Source organism: Aspergillus piperis, assembly GCF_003184755.1.
Source record: "Aspergillus piperis CBS 112811 unplaced genomic scaffold BO85scaffold_3, whole genome shotgun sequence".
NCBI classification, from domain to species: Eukaryota; Fungi; Ascomycota; class Eurotiomycetes; order Eurotiales; family Aspergillaceae; genus Aspergillus; species Aspergillus piperis.
Genome location: NW_020291593.1, coordinates 614,250 through 634,206, shown reverse-complemented (window position 1 = coordinate 634,206; position 19,957 = coordinate 614,250). Strand labels below are relative to the sequence as shown.

At 49.7% G+C, this 19,957-nt stretch overlaps 1 protein-coding gene across 1 annotated transcript; it reads left to right on the top strand.

Moving 5' to 3' along the window:
• The first annotated feature begins 38 nt into the window (after positions 1-38).
• On the top strand, positions 39-19,783 carry nrps1 (nonribosomal peptide synthase Pes1). The gene is made up of 8 exons (XM_025659431.1): positions 39-646; positions 803-1,219; positions 1,320-1,622; positions 1,679-13,997; positions 14,054-14,433; positions 14,491-15,151; positions 15,200-16,815; positions 16,865-19,783. The coding sequence occupies exons 1-8, from the start codon at positions 143-145 to the stop codon at positions 19,472-19,474; spliced, it is 18,810 nt and encodes a 6,269-aa protein (XP_025518893.1). The 5' UTR covers positions 39-142; the 3' UTR covers positions 19,475-19,783.
• The last annotated feature ends 174 nt before the right edge of the window (positions 19,784-19,957 follow it).

Genomic DNA, 19,957 nt, shown 5'->3' with positions numbered 1-19,957 from the left:
CACATTTGACTCCAGTTTAAAAGTAGCATAATGTACGGGTTGGAGTTTTCTAGGATAACCCATCCACTCCCTTCCCCTTCTCCTCTAGGTGTCCCATCCCAAATCCTCAGAGAGATACTTTCAGATACCCCCCATCTACATCATGGCCCAACCTGTCTCTTGTTGCTTGCCTAAGTTTGGCACGAGAGCTCATGGGCCAAGGCGGCCTGCTTCGTTGAGGATCAGGACGAGTTCTTCCCAAACTCTCCAGTTGCTAGCCGCTTGGGACCAATCCGAGTTAGATTCTTTACTCAAGGCCTCTTGGGCCTTGCTTCTTCATCGTTATACTGGCCTAGAGGACATCTGCTTTGGTTACCAACCGATTGGAGTCAATGCCGGTCCCCGCGATACTGTTCCTTCTTTCGATACCCATAATAATACTCCCTTAACTTTTAATCTGACCATCACCGAGGACGACTCTGTTCATGCCATTTTGCGCAACACGAAGCAGCAGAATGACGCTGAAAAATGCGGTAATTCAAGCTCGAGTTGCCACAGTTATACCCTGTGCAATACCCTTCTAATGCTGCGCAACTGTCGCAGTGTTACGAAAGACCCCAGAGCCCCTCTTGTGCAACCGGCCTTGGCAATTCCCTTGCCCGAAAAGGTGGGTGACTTTCCTCGTTCTCTGGTGTCCTCTCACTTTCCCTTCGCTCTATCTCCCCTTTTCCCCTCCCAACTTTGCTCGTGTGCGCTTTATCAGCCCACAGCTGCAGGTAGCCTTGGTCTTTTGGCCCGGACTGACTGGCTGACCCCTCTTTAGTGCCGCGTTCGACTGCACGTCAAAGTCCTGCAAAAGGATGTCGGTATCTTCTTTGAATGGTGGAACAATGACATGTCCACTGAGCATATGAAGAGCGTTGCCGACTACTTCGAGCAGATACTCTCAAGCGTACTCTCGGCAGAAGACACCGCCGCGAGGGACCTGAACCTTTTCTCGGATCGAGATTGGTCCAGAGTCTGCAAATTCAACTCTACTACCCCTCAGGCACATGACCGTTGCATACACGAGGTCATTCATGAGCAAGTCCTGGCTCGCCCCAAAAGCGAAGCAATTTGTGCGTGGGATGGAAGTTTGACCTACCAAGATCTAGATGTCCTGTCATCCCAACTTGCTTATCACCTTCACGCACACGGAGTCGGTCCTGAAACATGTGTCGCTCTGTGTTTTAACAAATCAGTAAGTCGGCCATCAGAGATCGTCAATGTTCTTTTGGCTAGGCTGTGTCATCAGGCGATTCTCGGCAGCTTCGGAATTTGGTACTGATTGATTCTCATAGAAATGGAATGTAGTGGCAATGCTGGGTGTTTTGAAAGCTGGCGGTGCTTTCGTCCCCCTTGATCCAACACATCCAATCTCTCGCTTACAATCGCTGGTGCGCGCTGTAAAAGCCAAGATCATGCTTTGCTCTAGAGATCGGATAGGAGATTTGTCCAGAGTAGCGGAGATGATAATACCTCTGGACCAGGCCACCATAGACGAAATCTCCCTTCCAGCTGAAGATATCCCTCAATTGCCGGATGTACGAGGTCACAATGCAGCCTACGTGATATTTACTTCTGGATCAACAGGAGAACCCAAGGTGCGCTCGCTATCTTCGGAACCTCCCCTAAACCCACATTAACGGCCCGCGTTTAGGGTACCATGCTCGAGCACAGAGCCTATGTATCCGGAGCCGCTGCCCATGCTGGACCGCATCATATGTTTTCGACTTCGCGTGTCTTGCAGTTTGCAGCGCACACATTTGATGCCAGCCTTGTCGAGATATTGACTACCTTGTTGCAAGGCGGCTGCGTCTGTATACCGAGTGAAGAAGAACGCTTGAGTGACATAGTCAAGGTCATCAACGAAATGAACGTAAATCATGCCATCTTGACACCTTCCTTCGTCGAGTTCATTGAAGCTGCGCAAGTCCCAGGTCTTGAGACCTTGATTCTTGCTGGTGAGGCAATGTCGCAAGGTCAACTGGAAACATGGTCGTCCGCCCTCCATCTTATCAACGCCTATGGTCCCACAGAAAGTTCTGTCGCCGCCGTTGTGAATGACAAAGTCACACCTTCTTCTGATTGTCGGGATATTGGACTCCCCGTGGGCGTACGTTGCTGGGTTGTAGACCCGAGCAATCATGACCAATTAGTACCGGTGGGTTGTCCGGGTGAATTACTGCTCGAGGGACCGACGCTCGCTCGATGCTATCTCAACAAGCCACAGAAGACGAGTGAATCATTTATCCATAATCCGGCCTGGATGAGAAGGGACGGTATCGATGATGATAACAGGAGAGTGTATAAGACGGGTGATTTGGTAAGATACAACTCCGACTGTGGCTCACTGACGTATATAGGAAGAAAGGACACGCAGGTGAAGTTTCACGGACAGAGGCTCGAGCTGGGCGAGATAGAAAATCAGCTGGCTGCCGACCCAATTGTCACACATTGTCTAGCTTTCCTTTCAAAAACAGGTTTCTCTGCAGGCAAATTGGTGGCGGTCATATCCTTATCTGTTCACTTCGAATCTCAAACGGAATCAAACGCAGCACCACTGAAACTCCTCGATGCATCGAAGAAGACCTCCATCGTTGCAGAAGTTCGCGAGAGATTATCAGCCAAGCTACCAACTTACATGGTCCCCTCTGTTTGGCTATGTGTGGAGGCATTACCGTTGCTTCCGTCTGGAAAGCTGGACAGAAAAGCGACCGCAAGATGGATTGGAGATATGGAACGAGACCCGTATGCTCAAGCTATAAGCGCCAGGTCTTTGCCTGCGGATAAATCCACGCTTCCTTCAAGTGCCACTGAGGACAAACTCGCTGTAATCTGGAGCCGGGTTCTCAATATTCCTCGAAGCCAACTTGCCCTCGACGAGGGCTTTTTGAGTCTGGGTGGAGACTCTATTGCCGCCATAACGTGTCTCGGGTATTGTAAGAAGCAAGGAATGGGCTTGACGGTACAAGAGGTACTTCATAGCAAGTCAATCAAGGAGCTGGCCACTCGGGTAAAACAGATCGATCAGTCTGTTGTGTACGAAGAAAAGATCGATGAGCCGTTTGACCTTTCCCCAATCCAGAAGCTTCACTTCATGGTCCGGAACGAGGGCCAAGGCCATTTCAACCAAAGCATTCTCACACGTCTGAATCGACATATTGATGAGCATAGTATGCGACGCGCAATCGAGACCATCATTAGTCGTCATTCGATGCTCCGTTCTCGCCTGGTCGAAACACTTGTTGAGGGGAAAATGCGGCAACGAATCACACAAGATGTAGCAGGGTCTTACCGCTGGCGGTCTCACAACAACAGCAGCCGAAGTGAGGTCGACCATGCGATCTCAAACAGCCAGTCATGCATCGATGCCTTCATTGGCCCCGTACTTGTAGTCGATATCTTCTATGAAAATGACAATTCTCGCCTGCTGTCATTAGTTGCCCATCACATGGTAGTCGACATTGTTTCGTGGAGGATTATATTGGAAGACCTGGAAGACCTACTGATGAACCCCGATCAACCAACATCACAGAATGGCTCCCTTCCGTTTCAGAACTGGTGCCAAATTCAGGCAGATCGTTGTCAAGAAGCGACAGCAGAACGGGCCAGGACTTTGCCTGAAGTTCCGGCACCCGATTTTGCTTACTGGGGACTAGATAACCACCGAACGACCTATGGAGATGTGGATTGTGAAACGTTTGATCTTGATAGTGGTGTTACTCGCCAGATTCTGACTGGGTGCCACCAAAGTCTTCAAACGGAGCCAATCGATCTTTTACTGGCAGCTTTGCTACATTCGTTTGGCGAAACATTCAAAGACCGATCATTGCCAGTTATCTACAATGAGGGACATGGGCGAGAAGTCTGGGATTCATCAATAGACATCTCTCGCACTATCGGCTGGTTTACCACATTGTATCCCATTCTTCTATCGGATCTTCCTGCAAAAGATCCAGTCGAAACGGTTGTACGTGTCAAGGACTTGCGACGTTGTGTTCCGGATAATGGTCGACATGATTTTGCTCGTCGTATGTTGGTTCCACGCAAAGATGGGACCTGCCGGCACCATAGCCCGATGGAGATGTCTTTCAATTACGTTGGCCAGCATCGTGACTTGCAGAGAAAGGATGGGCTCTTCCAGCTTATGGACCAGATGGCTGGAGAAACAGGCCGCGGAGGCGCAGCGGCTGACTTTGGTGAAGACACCCCTCGCTTTGCACTGTTCGAGATATCTGCAATGGTTGTACAGGATCAACTTCGCTTTATATTCTCGTTCAATAGGAACATGCAGCATCAGGGAGGTATCCGAGATTGGGTGAAGTGCTGCGAAAAATTGCTGGCATCCCTGGGCGAGCGCTTACAGACCTTCCCACCGAAACCAACGCTGAGCAGTTTCCCCATGTTAACAATGACATATACCGAACTCGATGCGATGGTTTCGAAAAAGCTACCAGATGCCGGTATTCAAAGTCTTGATGATGTTGAGGACATCTACCCTTGCTCCAGAATGCAGCAGGGTATTCTACTCAGTCGCTCTCGCGATAGCTCACTCTACGCTGTACATGACACATTCGAGATATCTGGTTCAGAAAGCACACCCGACATCAACCGATTGACACTTTCCTGGAAGAAAGTCGTTGCTCACCATGCAATGCTACGGACTATATTCTTGGAGGGGCTGAGCAGCCACGATCTACATTGTCAAGTGGTACTCAAGACCTTTGATTCCTGCCCAACTTACGTCGCATGTGATAATGAAAGCGAAGTGCTATCTACATTTGATAAGCAGCAGCCGATGAACTACGATAACAATGTACCACCTCATCGGCTTACAATTTGCCAGACGACTTCTGGGAAGTTGTTTTGTCGGCTGGAGCTGAACCATGTCGCCATGGATGGCGCATCAATCTCCATCATCCTTCGCGACCTGCAGTTGGCGTATCAAGGAAAGCTCGAAGAACCAAAGCCAAAGTTCAAAGAGTATATACGCTATCTTCGCGAAGTTCCTCAAGCCACAAGTCTTGACTACTGGCGCAGTTACCTTCTGAAAGCCCAACCGTGCCATTTCCCTGTGCTCAATGACGGCAAAGGCTCTGTAAGGCAACTTCGGACCAAGAGACTGGGCTATGTGCCCTTCAAAGGGCTTCGAAACATCTGCGATAGGAATGGTCTGACTTTACCGACTGCCTTTAGTGCTGCATGGGGATTGACAGTACGCTCTTTCTGTGGATCGGAAGACGTCTCCTTCACCTATCTTGCATCACTGAGAGATGTGCCAGTAGAGGGCGTTGAGTCTGTTGTTGGGCCTGTCATCAATACACTGACCTGCCGTATACTGTTTGCTAAAGGAACCTCACTGAAGGAGATCCTCGCAAAGGTTCAACAGGATAACCTAGACAATTTGCCGCACAGGCATATCTCGCTCACGGAGATCCAACAAGCTTTGGGACTGACGGCCTCATTGGCTAATAGTGGTATTTCTTACCGAAAGCTACCCAGCCAGAATACTTTGTCAAGCGAGGAGATACAATTCTCTGAAGTGGGAACAATTCACGATCCAGCAGAGTCGCCCATTTTCGTCAATGTTGAAGCTACAGAAGACGACGCACGTATCGACCTTAACTACTGGACAGACCACCTGTCAGACGGGCAAGCAGATAATGTCGCGAGCACATTCCTCAAATCGATTGAAAATATTGTGCACCACTTTGAGGATGACGCCTATACAATTGACAACTTTAGCGACGCGAACAAACAGAGCCTAACGCTCTGGAATAGCGGGATTCCAGAGTCCGTTGACAAATGCATGCACGAGATAGTCGAAGAATGTTCGAAGTCTCATCCTCATGCCATGGCAATTTCCGCTTGGGATGGGAATCTCACTTATGCTAAGCTCAACGAAATGTCATCGATACTTGCAGCGTACTTGACAACCCTGGGGGTGGGCGTCGGAACAATCGTGCCCCTCGATCTCGCTAGGTCCTCCTGGCAAGTTGTAGCCATCTTGGCAGTCATGAAGACAGGTGGTGTATGTGTCCCGGTGGATCCAACCCGACTACCACAGCAATTCGAGACCTGGCTCGTCGACAACGAGATACAGGTTGCTCTAGCATCCCCGAATCAAATGCAGCTACTTGAAGGGGCCGTTCCGTATGTTATCTCTGTGGAGAGCCCCCTGTTTGAATATCTTCCAGAGAGCGAGGAAGTTTCAAGCTCAACGATTCAGCCATGCAGCGATGGATATGTCGTGTTCAGCGCTGCGAGTCCCAAGTGCATCCTGCTCGACCATCGTGCAATGACAACTCGGGCAAGCGTGTTCGCTTCAGGCCTTGGACTAAATGCGCAAACGAAGATGCTCCAACACTCTCCCTATACATCTGACATGTTCCTTCAGGAAGTCTTCGGCACGTTCCTGTGCGGTGGGACTATCTGCATTCCTTCCGATGAAGGCTTGGCAGACCTATCGAAAGCTACCAAGACAATGCAGGCGAACTGCATCAGCATCACACCCACAAAGGCGATGACTCTAAGCCCCACAGAAAATCTAGACCTAGATATCCTTGCTTTTTGGGGTGAACGCCCGACTAAGAAACTTCTTGCCACCTTGCCTGAAGGAGTTCAAGTGCGTGCCTTCTATGGAACCCCAGAATGCTCCTCATCTTGCATTCGATCCCATCAACTTGACGGATCAGACGAATGGTCAATTATTGGGTCAAGCTTTGGATGTAAATCTTGGCTTGTAGATCCCTCCGATCACAATGCCTTGGTCCCGATAGGCTGTGTCGGCGAATTGATGATAGAAGGCCCAAGTCTTTCTCGTGGTTACTATCAAGATGCGGAACTCACGCAGCAAAATTTCGTCGAAGACCCCTTATGGAGACTGGCCTACGAATCACAATCAGCATCTGGCAAAGATATAAACATGGAGGACCAGAAACCGTCCTATCGATTGTTCAAGACTGGAGATCTTGCTCGGTACAACTCCGACGGCACTCTAGTTTACGTTGGTAAGAAGGAGAAGGGATTACATTGGCAGCGACAGACAGCAGCCATGCACATCGAAGAGCAAATCGCATCTCTCTCATCTCCCACTGTTCAGTATGTCGTTGAGGAGATTAGCAAGCGCAATAACGACTTCCGCGAATCGTCTCTAGCCGTCTTCTTCTCTGATGAGACCACCAGCTTTGAGGCAAACCACGAGCTTATAGCACAATTGACACCCGAGCTGCACGACTCAATGATCAGATTGTATACCAAGCTGATGAGCTCCTTGCCAGCGAATGATGTCCCAAGCTTGTATTTCCCGACATTCAGCATACCGCTGAACTCGTTCGGCAAGCTGGACCGCCAGTTGTTAAGAAATGCCGCTCAAAACCTGCCAGAAACCTTGTTGTCTAAATATGACATCAAGCGCTTTGACAGATTCTGGAAAGGGCAGCTAGCTAGACTGGCAGTTTCGCCAGTTTTCCCGTCACCTGGTGATTCCTCGTCTCTGCGGAGCACACCGGTCTTCAAGCAAGCGACAAAAACCATGCAGATGTTCTGGTGTAATACAATCAAATCAATGACTGGAGGTACACGATGCGCTATTCTTTCTGCATGGGCTCTTACTGTTCGCGGCTATACCGGCTCCCGTGATATCGTTTTTGGGGAGTCGCTGTCGAATATTGAATCGGTCTTCACTGAGCGTCAGGACAATCATACGCAGACCGCAACTATCGTTCCCCGTCGCTTCCATTTCAACGAAGAATGGACCGTTAATGAGTTACTGAGTATGGTGAAGAATCAGCTGGATGCAGCTGAGCCCTACCAGTGGGCTGGAATAAGTCAAATCCAGAACCTGAACGCTGATACGGCACGCGCCTGTGATTTCATGAACTTGATCTCGATTACGGACAATTGTGGCCATGGACCAAGGCCAGTACCCTCGCAGCAGCAGGGCGGCACTCTTCCCAGTTATCCTTTGGTGATTGATTGCTTCCTTGAAGATGCGACATTCGAACTTGTGCTTAGCTACGATGACAGCACCCTAACAGCTGCTCAGACCGAACGACTGGTTGCCCAATTCTTCGCTTGTGTTGAACTTCTTAACTCCGAAGCTAGTATGAGCAAGACAATTGGTGCCTTGTCCAGGGATAACATGGACTTTTGCACCTTCCGCCATGATGTTTCCTACTGGAAGAACTACTTGGAAGATGTTGAAGCTTGTCTTTTCCCAACACTACGCGCAGATGAGGAGCAAAATACTCATGCTGAGACCCAGATGACACTCCAGAACACCAAAGATCTGCGTGATTTCTGTGATAGTGCACGTGTTAGCAAAAGCTCTCTTCTTCAGCTTGTCTGGGGTTTGGTTCTGCGCTGCTACACAGGCTTACAAGACGTGTGCTTCGGATATCACATCACTGGTGCAAGCGACAAATCTGCCAAGCCTGGAATTGCGAATGAACCAGGTGTCTCGGATACATTCCCTTGCAGAATGCTCTTGAAGGGAGACCTAAAGGTTGCGGACATTTTGCGCGAGCGATTGCGTGGATTGAAACAAATGCAGCAGCATCAGTTGCCATGGGCTGAAGTCCAGCACGAGCTAGGGTATAGCGACAGCGACATCTTCAATACCGTTTTCACTTACTCAGAACAATCAAGTGACGAATCGAACCTGGCTGGTATTACTGGTATTGATTCGAGCAAGTATCTGATTGCTGTCAACGCCAGTCTAGCAGGATCATCAGGGGCCATTAGGTTCGGTTATCAAAGGAAACACTTCTCAGACGCTGATATGGAGGGTGTTATCGATTGTTACAAAAATGTTTTGGAACAGTTACTCCGGCCCTCTTCTTCAGATCTCTTGGTAGGCGACATTGACTTTATGAGTGAGCTTTCCTGCCAGAAGATATCTGGGTGGAACTCGGCGTTGCCCGATCGTCCAGTGCTATGCGCGCATGAACTCATCCAACAGCAAGCACTGAGTCGTGCTTCGGCCCCTGCAATCTGCTCATGGGATGGCAACTTCACACACGCACAACTTGACAGATTGTCAACCTTACTAGCAAACCAGCTGGTCGGCCTGGGGGTCAAGCCCGACGTCTTTGTTGCCTTGTGTTTTGAAAAATCGGCATGGGCAGTTGTCGCCCAGGTTGCTGTTTTGAAAGCCGGAGGAGCTTTTGCTTCATTGGATCCTGCTCACCCAGAAAGCCGCCTACAAGGCATGATCGATGATCTTGGTGCCCAGGTTATTCTCTGTTCTGAGACCCACTACGAGAAAGCCTCCAGCATCTGTCGTCGCGCACTGATTGTTAGCAATAGCGCACTTGACAAACTTCGTCATTCACCTCTTGCTGCTGCAACCCAAGGGGTAACGGCAGATAACGCGGCATATGCCATATTCACATCAGGAACCACAGGGAAACCAAAGGTGACAGTCCTCGAGCATGTTGGACTTACCCTAGGATGCACAGAGTTTTCCAAGGCTCTCTTCATGAATTCCGACACTCGTGCTCTGCAATTTTCAAGCTACACCTTTGACGTCAGCATATTGGAAACAATTATCGTACTTGCTGTTGGTGGCTGTATCTGTATCCCTAGTGAGGATGAGCGCATGAACAACCTTTCTGGAGCCATCAGAAATATGAGCGCCAACTTCATGAGCTGTACTCCATCTATAGTCAATACCCTGGATCCCAAACTTGTTCCTTCTTTGCGAACGATAGTTCTGGGGGGTGAAAAGATGACAGCAAGCCATTTCGAGCGATGGGCTGACAGGTGTGTTATCAACGCCTACGGTCCGTCCGAGGCTACTGTCATGTTCACGGCAAGCACAAAATACGACCATACGGGAGTACGCCTTACAGATGACTATGGCTGTATTGGCACGGCTGTTTGTGGCAGAACATGGATTGTTGATCCTCAAGATTACAATCGTCTGGTGCCTATCGGTGCACCTGGAGAGCTCGTTCTTGAGGGATGCACCGTTGCTCGTGGGTACCTCAATAATGACGCAAAAACCAAGGCTGTCTTCATCCAGAACCCAGACTGGACACAACGTGATGGGCTACAGCATATCTTGAAACGCAAAGAACGGATGTATCGTACAGGGGACCTTGTGCGCTACAACTCCGACGGCTCGCTTGCTTTCATCTCGCGAATTGACACGCAAGTGAAATTGAACGGTGTGCGTATCGAGCTGGAAGAGGTTGAGCAACAATGCCTCAACTATCTTTCGACAGACACTCAGGTCGCCGTCGAGGTTGTTAACCCAGAAGCCAAAACAATATCAAAATGCTTGGCGGCCTTCTTCACTATCAATGAACACCATACGGAAGAAATGGAAAGTGGTGAGTTGATTCTGCAAATGTCGGAGTCTGTAGTTGGCATGGTCAAGAAGCTACACGGTTCCCTAAGCGCCTCATTGCCACTAGCTATGGTACCCAAGCTTTACTTCCCCATGCGGCGCCTGCCGTTTGGAAGCACTGGCAAAACTGATCGCAAAGCTCTTCGAGCAATGGTCGATAAATTCACCAAGGAACGTTTGAGGCCATATGTTATCTTCAATATTGGCGCAGAAGACCGCTCCGATGTGGGAACGGAAGGAACAGAAGGCGTTCTCAGAACGCTATGGGAGGATGTCCTTAATCTTGCGCCAGGTTCTATCAATGCCGAAGACAACTTCTTCGGCTTGGGTGGCGACTCATTTTCTGCCATGAAACTAGTCGTAGCCGCGGCATCTCAAGAGATTTCACTCGCAGTGGCCGACATATACCGAACCCCTATTTTCAAGGACATGGCAAAAAGATGTGGAGCGGGTGAGGCACAATCTGGCGTACCAACAGTGGACTCATTCAGCATGCTGCCCGAATCTCTTTCGCGCGAGGATATTCTGGAGGAAGTATCCGATCAATGTGGTGTGCCTACGGAGCGGATTGCGGACATCTACCCCTGTAGTCCGGTGCAAGAGGGTCTGGTCACACTCTCTATCAAGCAACCCGGGGCCTATGTCGCTCGGCCTGTGTTCCAGCTTGCAGAGGGCGCTGACCTTGAGAGGTTCAAAGCTTCATGGCAGAAGGTGGTTGATGAAATGGATATTCTACGAACCCGCATAGTACACACCGAGTCCGCCAACTTTGTCCAGGCAGTGCTCACTGATGCCCCTATTTCCTGGGAAATGGCGAATGAATTGGAGGATCTGACAAACGATACCATCGACTTAGCCAAGAACAACGGAGGCTTGCTCACTGGATATGCCATTGTTGAGACTGGACCCTCGCGCTCCTTCGTTTGGACCATACATCACGCTCTTTATGATGGATGGAGTGTGTCCCAGATCCTTCAGAGAGTTGAGGAAATCTACTCGGGCACCACAAAGCCCAGCTCGACGCTTCCTTACAAGCTATTCATTAATCACCTGGTCCAGCAAGAGGCTCACACCTCGGACGAATTCTGGAAGACCCACCTCGCAGCCCTGTCGTCATGCCCTTTTCCCCAGAACAAGCCGTCACCTGATGCCATTCGCATTGGTAATCGGCATTACAGCTCACTCAAGCTCTCTCGTCCATCTAGTGGAGCTAAGTTAACCGTCCCCGAGACGATACGAGCTGCTTGGGCGCTAATCGTTGCCGTCCACACCGGATCTGGTGATGTTTGCTTCGCCGAAACCCTCATGGGTAGAAATATTGATATGCCTGGCGCTATGGAAGTTGCAGGTCCTCTTTTGACTACGGTTCCCATACGGATGGCTGTCGACAACGAGCTCCCTATCATTCAATACCTTGACACTGTGCGCCAGCTGACCACAAAGATGCTGCCGCATCAACATTCTGGGCTCCAGAGAATCCGCAAGTTAAGCAGTGATACCGCCCTTGCCTGCGAGTCCCAGAATCTGCTGGTCATCCAATCAGAACAGGCCCAATCGAACACAAGCGTCTGGGAGCAGAAAAATAACCTCACTGAAGGTGAATTTTTCACTCACCCAATTGTTGTTGAATGCAAGGTTAGCGACTCGCAGGTGGCCGTTACCCTTCATCACGATGAACTTGTTTTCGACAGTTGGCAGGCCAAGATGCTCATAGAACAGTTTACCTTCGTTCTGAGTCAACTGTTGTCGATCTCCAATGAAGAATCCAGAAAGCTTGGAGAGCTAGAGATTTCCAGTCCGCGCGATAAGGAAGAAATTGCTTCCTGGAATGAGAGAAGCCTAACTTGCATAAACAGATGTGTTCATCATATTATTGAGGAGAAAGCATCCCTACGACCCCAGGCTCAAGCTGTCTGCTCTTGGGATGGACAGCTATCTTACCAGGAGCTCTACCAGCTTGCTTCTTCGTTTGCAGCTTACTTGAAAACTCGTGGCGTCGGTCCGGAGACTCTGGTTCCGATCTGTATGGACAAGTCTATGTGGGCTATTGTCACAATACTTGGTGTTCTCATTGCGGGTGGAGGATATGTTCCCCTTGACCCTGCTCATCCAACGTCAAGACACAAGGAGATTCTGACTGAGGTCGAAGCCCGTGTCGTCCTTTGTTCCCCCAAGTATCAGAACCGGTACTCTGGTTCTGTGAAAGCAATCATTCCTGTTAGCAAAGAGACGATCAAGGCGTACTGTGCTCTTAAAGCGACAGCAACCAAGGCCACCAACAGCGCTACACCCGAAAACGTTGCATTCGCTATCTTCACCTCTGGCAGCACTGGTCGTGCTAAGGGTATCATCATCAACCATAAGGCCCTCGCCAGCAGCGGCATGGCATTCGGACCCATGGTGCACCTTGACGAGAATTCTCGAGCCTTCCAATTTGCCTCTCTTACTTTCGATGCTGCTGTCATGGAAACACTTGTCGCCTTGATGCATGGCGGCTGCGTGTGCATTCCAAGCGAAGATGAACGCCTGAATGATGTTGCTGGCGCTATTCGTCGGATGAATGTCTCTTGGTCATTCTTGACTCCATCCATAGCCAGTATCATTGAGCCTTCGTCCGTTCCATCTCTGAAGGATCTTGTGTGTGGTGGAGAAAAGATGTCGCGCGAAGTCATCACCAAATGGGCGCATGGAGTAAACTTGATGAATGGATACGGCCCAACTGAAACCACTATCTTCGCGGTGATCAATACGGATGTTGCTGCCAATCCGGACCCTGCCTGTATTGGCCATGGCATTCCTTGCACTCTTACCTGGGTAGTCGATCCTGATGACCACAATAAACTGACTCCTCTAGGGGCTGTTGGTGAACTGGCGTTGGAAGGCCCTGCACTTGCTAGGGAGTACTTGAAGAACCCCAAGAAGACAGAAGAGGCTTTCGTGGACGAGCCGGAGTGGATGAAAGACTTTCCCAGTGTCTTGCCTTCGCCGAGAAGGATTTACAAGACTGGAGATCTTGTTAGATACAACTCTGACGGTTCCATTCAATACATCAGCCGCAAGGATCATCAAGTCAAGCTTCACGGTCAGCGCATGGAGCTTGGAGAGATCGAGCATAGACTATATGAGGACCCACGAGTCCGCCACGCCGTGGTTCTACTGCCAACGACAGGACCTCTCAAGCAGCGGCTGGTCACTGTTCTGTCACTGAACTCTGTGACTTCAGAGAGAAGCATCATCACAGACAACGCATGTGAGCTTGTTGATCGGAGTGGCTCTACACGGTCAGCCTACCAGGAGCTCGTTGCTATTCAGAAGAGCTTGGAGACTCAGCTACCAATCTACATGGTCCCACAAGCTTGGGCTCTAATCAAGCAGCTCCCGATGCTCGTCTCTGGCAAGCTAGACAGAAAGCGAATCACAGCTTGGCTGGAGAATGTTGATGATGCTGCTTATGATCGCATAATGGAGGATTACGACAACATAAAGCGTGGTGATGTCGAGCAAGAAGAGGAGAAAGAAGATGACCAAGAGACTTCTGTCAAGCTTCTTCAGGAAGTCTTCTCCCAGGTTCTCAACCTGCCATCCCACAAGGTGGGCTTGGACAGGTCATTCGTGAGCCTAGGTAAGCAAGGCCAGTCTGGTGACTGAAAGTGGAACATTGCTAACAGTGCGGTACAGGTGGCGATAGCATCACTGGAATGGCTGTGATATCTCGAGCACGTAAGCATGGAATCACGCTTACACTCCACAATGTGCTTCAGTCGAAGTCGATAAAGGAGCTTGCTCTAGCCGCTCAGACAAGCGTCAAGACTGTTAAAAGAGAGGAGAAGTCCAATGAGCACTTCGAACTGTCCCCGATCCAGGGATTGTTCGTTCAAACAGCAAAGGATTTCCGTGATTCTTCTCGTTTTAACCAAAGCATGACAGTGCGCGTAACTCGTAAGGCCGAGCCAACGAGGATGCAAAGTGCCATCAAGGCTGTTGTTGAACAGCACTCCATGTTCCGAGCACGATTGTTCAAGTCTCGCGACGGAAAGTGGAAGCAGAAGATCAGTGATGTATGTCTAACCTTTCCTTACTGGCTATGCTTGGTAACATTAAGCTAACTGATCTAGGACGTTGATGCCTCCTATCGCTTCCGTCATCATATGGTCGAAAGTGAAAATGCAATTCTCCCCAAGATCGCCGAGAGTCAACGATCTGTAGATGTTCAGCATGGACCCATCGTTGCTGCAGACATGTTCGAAGTACGCAACGGTGCCACAATACTTTTCCTGGTGGCCAGCCATCTATGTGTCGACATGGTATCCTGGCGTATCGTTCTCCAGGATATTCAAGACTTCCTCGATACTGGATCATTGTCCCCGGAGAAGCCCCTGTCATTCCAAGCTTGGTGCAACCTACAACTAGAAGAGAGCAAGAAACAGACTAGCAGAGTCCAGCTGCCATTCTCTATTCAGCGTCCTGACCTGAGTTACTGGGGCATGGAGCAATCCCAGAACCTCTATGGAGATGTCAAAATGGAAGGGTTTACGCTAGATGCTGCAGCCACAACACAAATCCTCGCGGCCTGCAGTAAGGTTCTTCGCACCGAAGCTATTGAAGTCATACTTTCCGCTGTTATCCACTCTTTCCGCCGCACGTTTACCGAGAGGGCGATGCCCACTATTTACAACGAGGGCCACGGTCGCGAGGCGTGGGACAGCTCTATCGATCTCTCAAGAACAGTGGGCTGGTTCACAACTATGTGTCCACTGCATGTTGGTGAAGGATCAGGTGAGTTTGAATCTGGGCCTGTTATGGAGCTATTTCTGACTGCGATAGATTTACTGGACACCTTGAAGCGTGTCAAAGACACAAGGCGTCACCTTAGCAGTAAGAGCCAGTCATACTTCGCGGAAAGCCTGCTTCATCCGGTAGATAAGCGTGATAACTTCCCTGTCCCACTTGAGATTCTGTTTAATTACCTCGGCCAGCTGCAACAGCTGGAGCGCGACGACTCACTTTTCCAGCACTATGGTGAAGCTTTTAACGCCGAAACATTCGAGATGGCAGGTGATATGGGCTCAAAGACACACCGATTTGCTCTGTTCGAAATCACGGCGCTCATCATCAAAGACAAGCTGCAGGTGTCGTTCACCTACAATAAGCACATGCAGAAAGAACAGCGGATTAAGGGCTGGATTTCTGAGTGCAAACGAGTGCTTCAGCATATGTCTCGTTTCGACAGCTTCACCCCTGAGCCAACGCTCAGTGACTGTCCCTTGCTCCCCATCACTTACGAAGGTCTAAACAGCATGGTCAAGAGAACATTCCCCAGGATTGGGATAGAAAACTGGTGTCAGGTTGAGGATGTCTATCCCTGCTCCCCAGTACAAGAAGGTATCCTTCTCAGTCAGCTCCGAGATCCGGAGGAATACCTGTTCCATGTCATCTTCGAAGTGCACCAATCCAACGGTAGCAAGGTGGATACAAGCAAACTCCGAAAGGCATGGTCCATGGTTGTCAGCAGACACCCTGTCCTACGGTCTGTTTTCATTGATAGCAATTACAAAGGCGGATCCTTCGACCAGGTAGTGGTCAAGTCACTCGATGATGAGGTTATTGAGTTCCAGTGCCCTGAGTCGGATGCAATGGGTACACTCGGAGAAATAAAGCTGCGCGATATCAATGCCGAGAGATCGATGAAGCTCGCCCATCAGCTGACCCTCTGCAAAACAACTTCTGGGCGAGTTCTGTTCAAGATTGAGATGAATCATGCCATTATTGATGGTGGTTCGGTTGATCTGATTCTCAGAGATCTCGCATTGGCATACAATGATCAGCTTTCTGCTGAAACCGGTCCACGCTTCAGTGACTATGTCAAGTACGTCAGGGAACGATCCCAGGGAGAAGCTGTGGCACACTGGGCGAAGTACCTTTCTGGCGTACGACCTTGTCACCTGCTGGTATCTTCCAAAAAGGGTGGCAGCCACCAACTCGGTGAGCGCATGATATCTTTCAAGCGCTTCCCCGAGTTGCAGAAATTCTGCGAGGAGCACTCTGTTACACTCGCTAATTTGACACTCTGCGCCTGGGCAATTGTACTACAAAATTGTACAGGATCCGATGATGTCTGTTTCGGATATCCCTCTGCTGGCCGTGATTCCCCTGTTCCTGGAATCCAGGATGCAGTCGGTATCTTCATCAATATGTTGTGCTGCAGAGTCAAGTTTTCTCCTAGCCAGACTCTTCTTGATATTGCCAAAAAGGTCCAGGATGATTTTGTCAGGAATGTGCCATATCAACATTGTTCTCTGGCTCAGATTCAGCATGAGCTTGGGATGCATGGAGAGACGCTCTTCAACTCGACTCTCTCCATCCAAAATCGATCTGCCAACAAGGGCAGTGCAAAGCTGCCGCTCGACTTTGATGTCAAAAAGGCCCATGACCCGACTGAAGTGAGTTGCTACTGTCTCAAGCGTAGACGCAAGCTAATATCTGTTTTAGTACCCTGTAACTGTAAACGTGGAGACCACCAAGGGCAAGGAAGGAGTTTTGCTGAGATACTGGAGCAACGCAGTGACCGAAGCACAAGCGAAAGAGCTAGCGGAGGGTGTTACTAAGGTCTTTACATGCTTCATCGAGGAACCATCCAAGCTGGTTTCGAGCTTGAACCTCCTCAACAAGCTACCGCGGAACCGTTCGCGGCACACCCACAAGGAGCCCATCATCCTGGACCAGTTGATTGACAGCCAAGTCTTGCAGAAGCTGATTGATGACCGCGTGAATGAGATTATTAGCCAGATGCTGAAGGAAGGCAAGCTCGCCATACCCCTTCCTGATCAAAAGACTAGATACTCGAACGGCTCTGTTCAACTCAAAATGGTCGAGGCTTCATACCAGGAGGACCCCATTCTGGACGAAAAGGATCTTGCAAATTCGACACCGTCCTTGACAGACGATGGCAGAAGCTCAAGTGACAATGATAGGCGCCTTTGGGATTTGTGGAAGACGACATTAGGGCTATCCTCAGACACTATCCAGTACCGGAGTAGCTTCTTCAAGCTAGGCGGCGACAGTATTACAGCAATGAAGATGGTCAGCGCCGCACGAGAGGAAGGACTGCAAATGACAGTAGCGGATGTGTTCAACAACCCGATCTTTGAGGACATGCTGGCTACGATTACTCCAAGCAGCAGTCCGACCTCGAACGCCGATACTCAATGCGCAAATAACATCGAAAAGCTCTTGGAGGTTGATGATGCTCTTCCAGATGCTACGCCACCACAGGATATCTCAGTGCTACGACCAATGCAGCTCGACGCAATGTCTCTGCTTGATGTCATCTGCCCTAAGATAGGGGTCTTCAAAGGAGGAATTGCTGATGTTCTTCCTGTAACGGACTTCCAGTCCATGTCGATCGCTGCAACGCTCTTCGGATCGAGATGGATGCTAAACTATTTCTTCCTCGATGGAAGTGGTCCCTTGGACCTCCGCCGTCTAAGAGAAAGCTTCTTGAGAGTGGTCGATGCTTTTGACATTCTTCGGACTGTTTTTGTCTGCCACCGAGGGCAATTCTTCCAGGTGGTGTTGAGAAAGATCCGACCGGATATTTTCGTGCACGAGACGGAGCAGAGTCTGGATGAGTACACGAACAGCTTACAAAAACGGGACCGCGAACAAGATCCACGCCAAGGAGAGCAGTATGTGCAGTTCTACATTGTCAAGAAAAAGAAGAGCGACCAGCACCGCATCTTGATCAGAATGTCGCACGCTCAATTTGACGGCGTTTGTCTGCCAAAGATTATGAACGCAATCAAGCTGGGATACGAGGGTAGCACCCTACCCCCGGTCTTCTCCTTTTCGAACTACATGCGGATGCTTCCCGGAAACATCACTCCGGCCCACTATCGCCACTGGTCAACGATCCTCAAGGGCTCTAAGATGACGGATATCATTCGACGCACGCAACCTAATACCTTTATGCATATTGGTGCATTCGCGGAGCAGAAGAAGACCATCATGATCCCCTCCACCGCTATAGGGAACGTCACTCTCGCAACCGTTATGCAGTCCGCATGGGCAGTGACTTTGGCGAAGCTGACTGCCCAGTCTGACGTGGTCTTCGGGCTAACAGTCAATGGCCGTAACGCCAGTGTTCCTGGTATTGAGACTACTGTTGGGCCCTGCCTCAACATTCTTCCCATCCGGGTGAAGTTCAGGGAGCATTGGACTGGCCTTGACCTGTTCCGTTATCTTCAAGACCAACAGATTGCCAACATGCCCTATGAGTCGCTAGGATTTAGGGAGATTATCCGGAACTGCACCGACTGGTCCGACTCTACATACTTCACCACCTCCGTATTCCATCAAAATGTCGAGTATGAAGGACAGATGCAACTGGACGGCAATTCGTACCGGATGGGAGGCGTTGGCGTTTTGGACAACTTCACCGACCTCACGCTGGCCTCCAAGTCCTGTGGCCAGGAGAAGCTTGATGTCTCAATCGGGTACTCGCTCAAGGGACCTATCCCAGCAACCTTCATTGCTAAAGCTCTGAACATGGTTTGCGAGACTGTACAGAGTCTGATTGCCAACCCCAGCGTCCCACTTGCCTCCCCTGCCACCATCCGCTCCCTTCCGAGCCAAGTCATTCATGAAGCACCCAAAGCGTCTGATACACCCTTTCTCTCGTCCAATCTGAACAGTCAGAAGATGTCGGAGATAGTAATCCACTCAGACATCCTCACCCGGTCCTGGCAGCAGGTGCTACCCCGTCGGACTGACAACCCACAATACCAACTCGACGCATCTTTCTTCGACCTCGGCGGAGACATCATGAATGTCGCCCAGTTGGTCTGGATCCTGGGAGAAGAAGGCTTCAGTGTCCGCTTGGAAGACCTTCTCGAGCACCATACCTTCTTGGGAATGATGGCCGTGATGGCGATGCACCACAAGCCGGCATTGAATGGCAGCATGGCAGCAACCATGGCTGAAGAATCAACCAAAGACATGAAAATGACTATGACAAAGAGCAACAGCTGGAGTTCGCTGGGCAAGGCAATGACGCTTGCCAAGAGATTTACTAGATGGGGGGCTGTAGCAGCCAAGAAGTGAGGTTTACATTCATTGTGGAGGATACATAACGCACTCATTTGGTTTCTAACATATACTATTTCTGATTCTTTCTGTATTGCATATAATTTTGTCAAACTACATTCCTTTTTGTTTCCATGTTTGAGGTTGGATGTTGCCTATCTTTTGGAAGTTGGATTTATGTTGTTTTCTAAATTTTTGTTAAAGGAGATCGTATCATTTCATCTAAATAGATTCCTTTCTCACTTATATCCTTCGACTAGTCATAACATGTTAGTGTTTCAGACGCGTATACAGATTGATAAATACCGATGATCTCCAATACTAAAACGTCCATGGCTATGCACTCTAATATGACATACAACCTCACCGACAAAGCCACTTAGGGCTGGGCTATCACCCTAGCTAGCTACACATATCATATTACTGCACAATACCCGGTATAGTAATTACATTACGCCGTGTTCAATCGCCGAAGGAAAGACAAACAAACGCCGCGCTGCG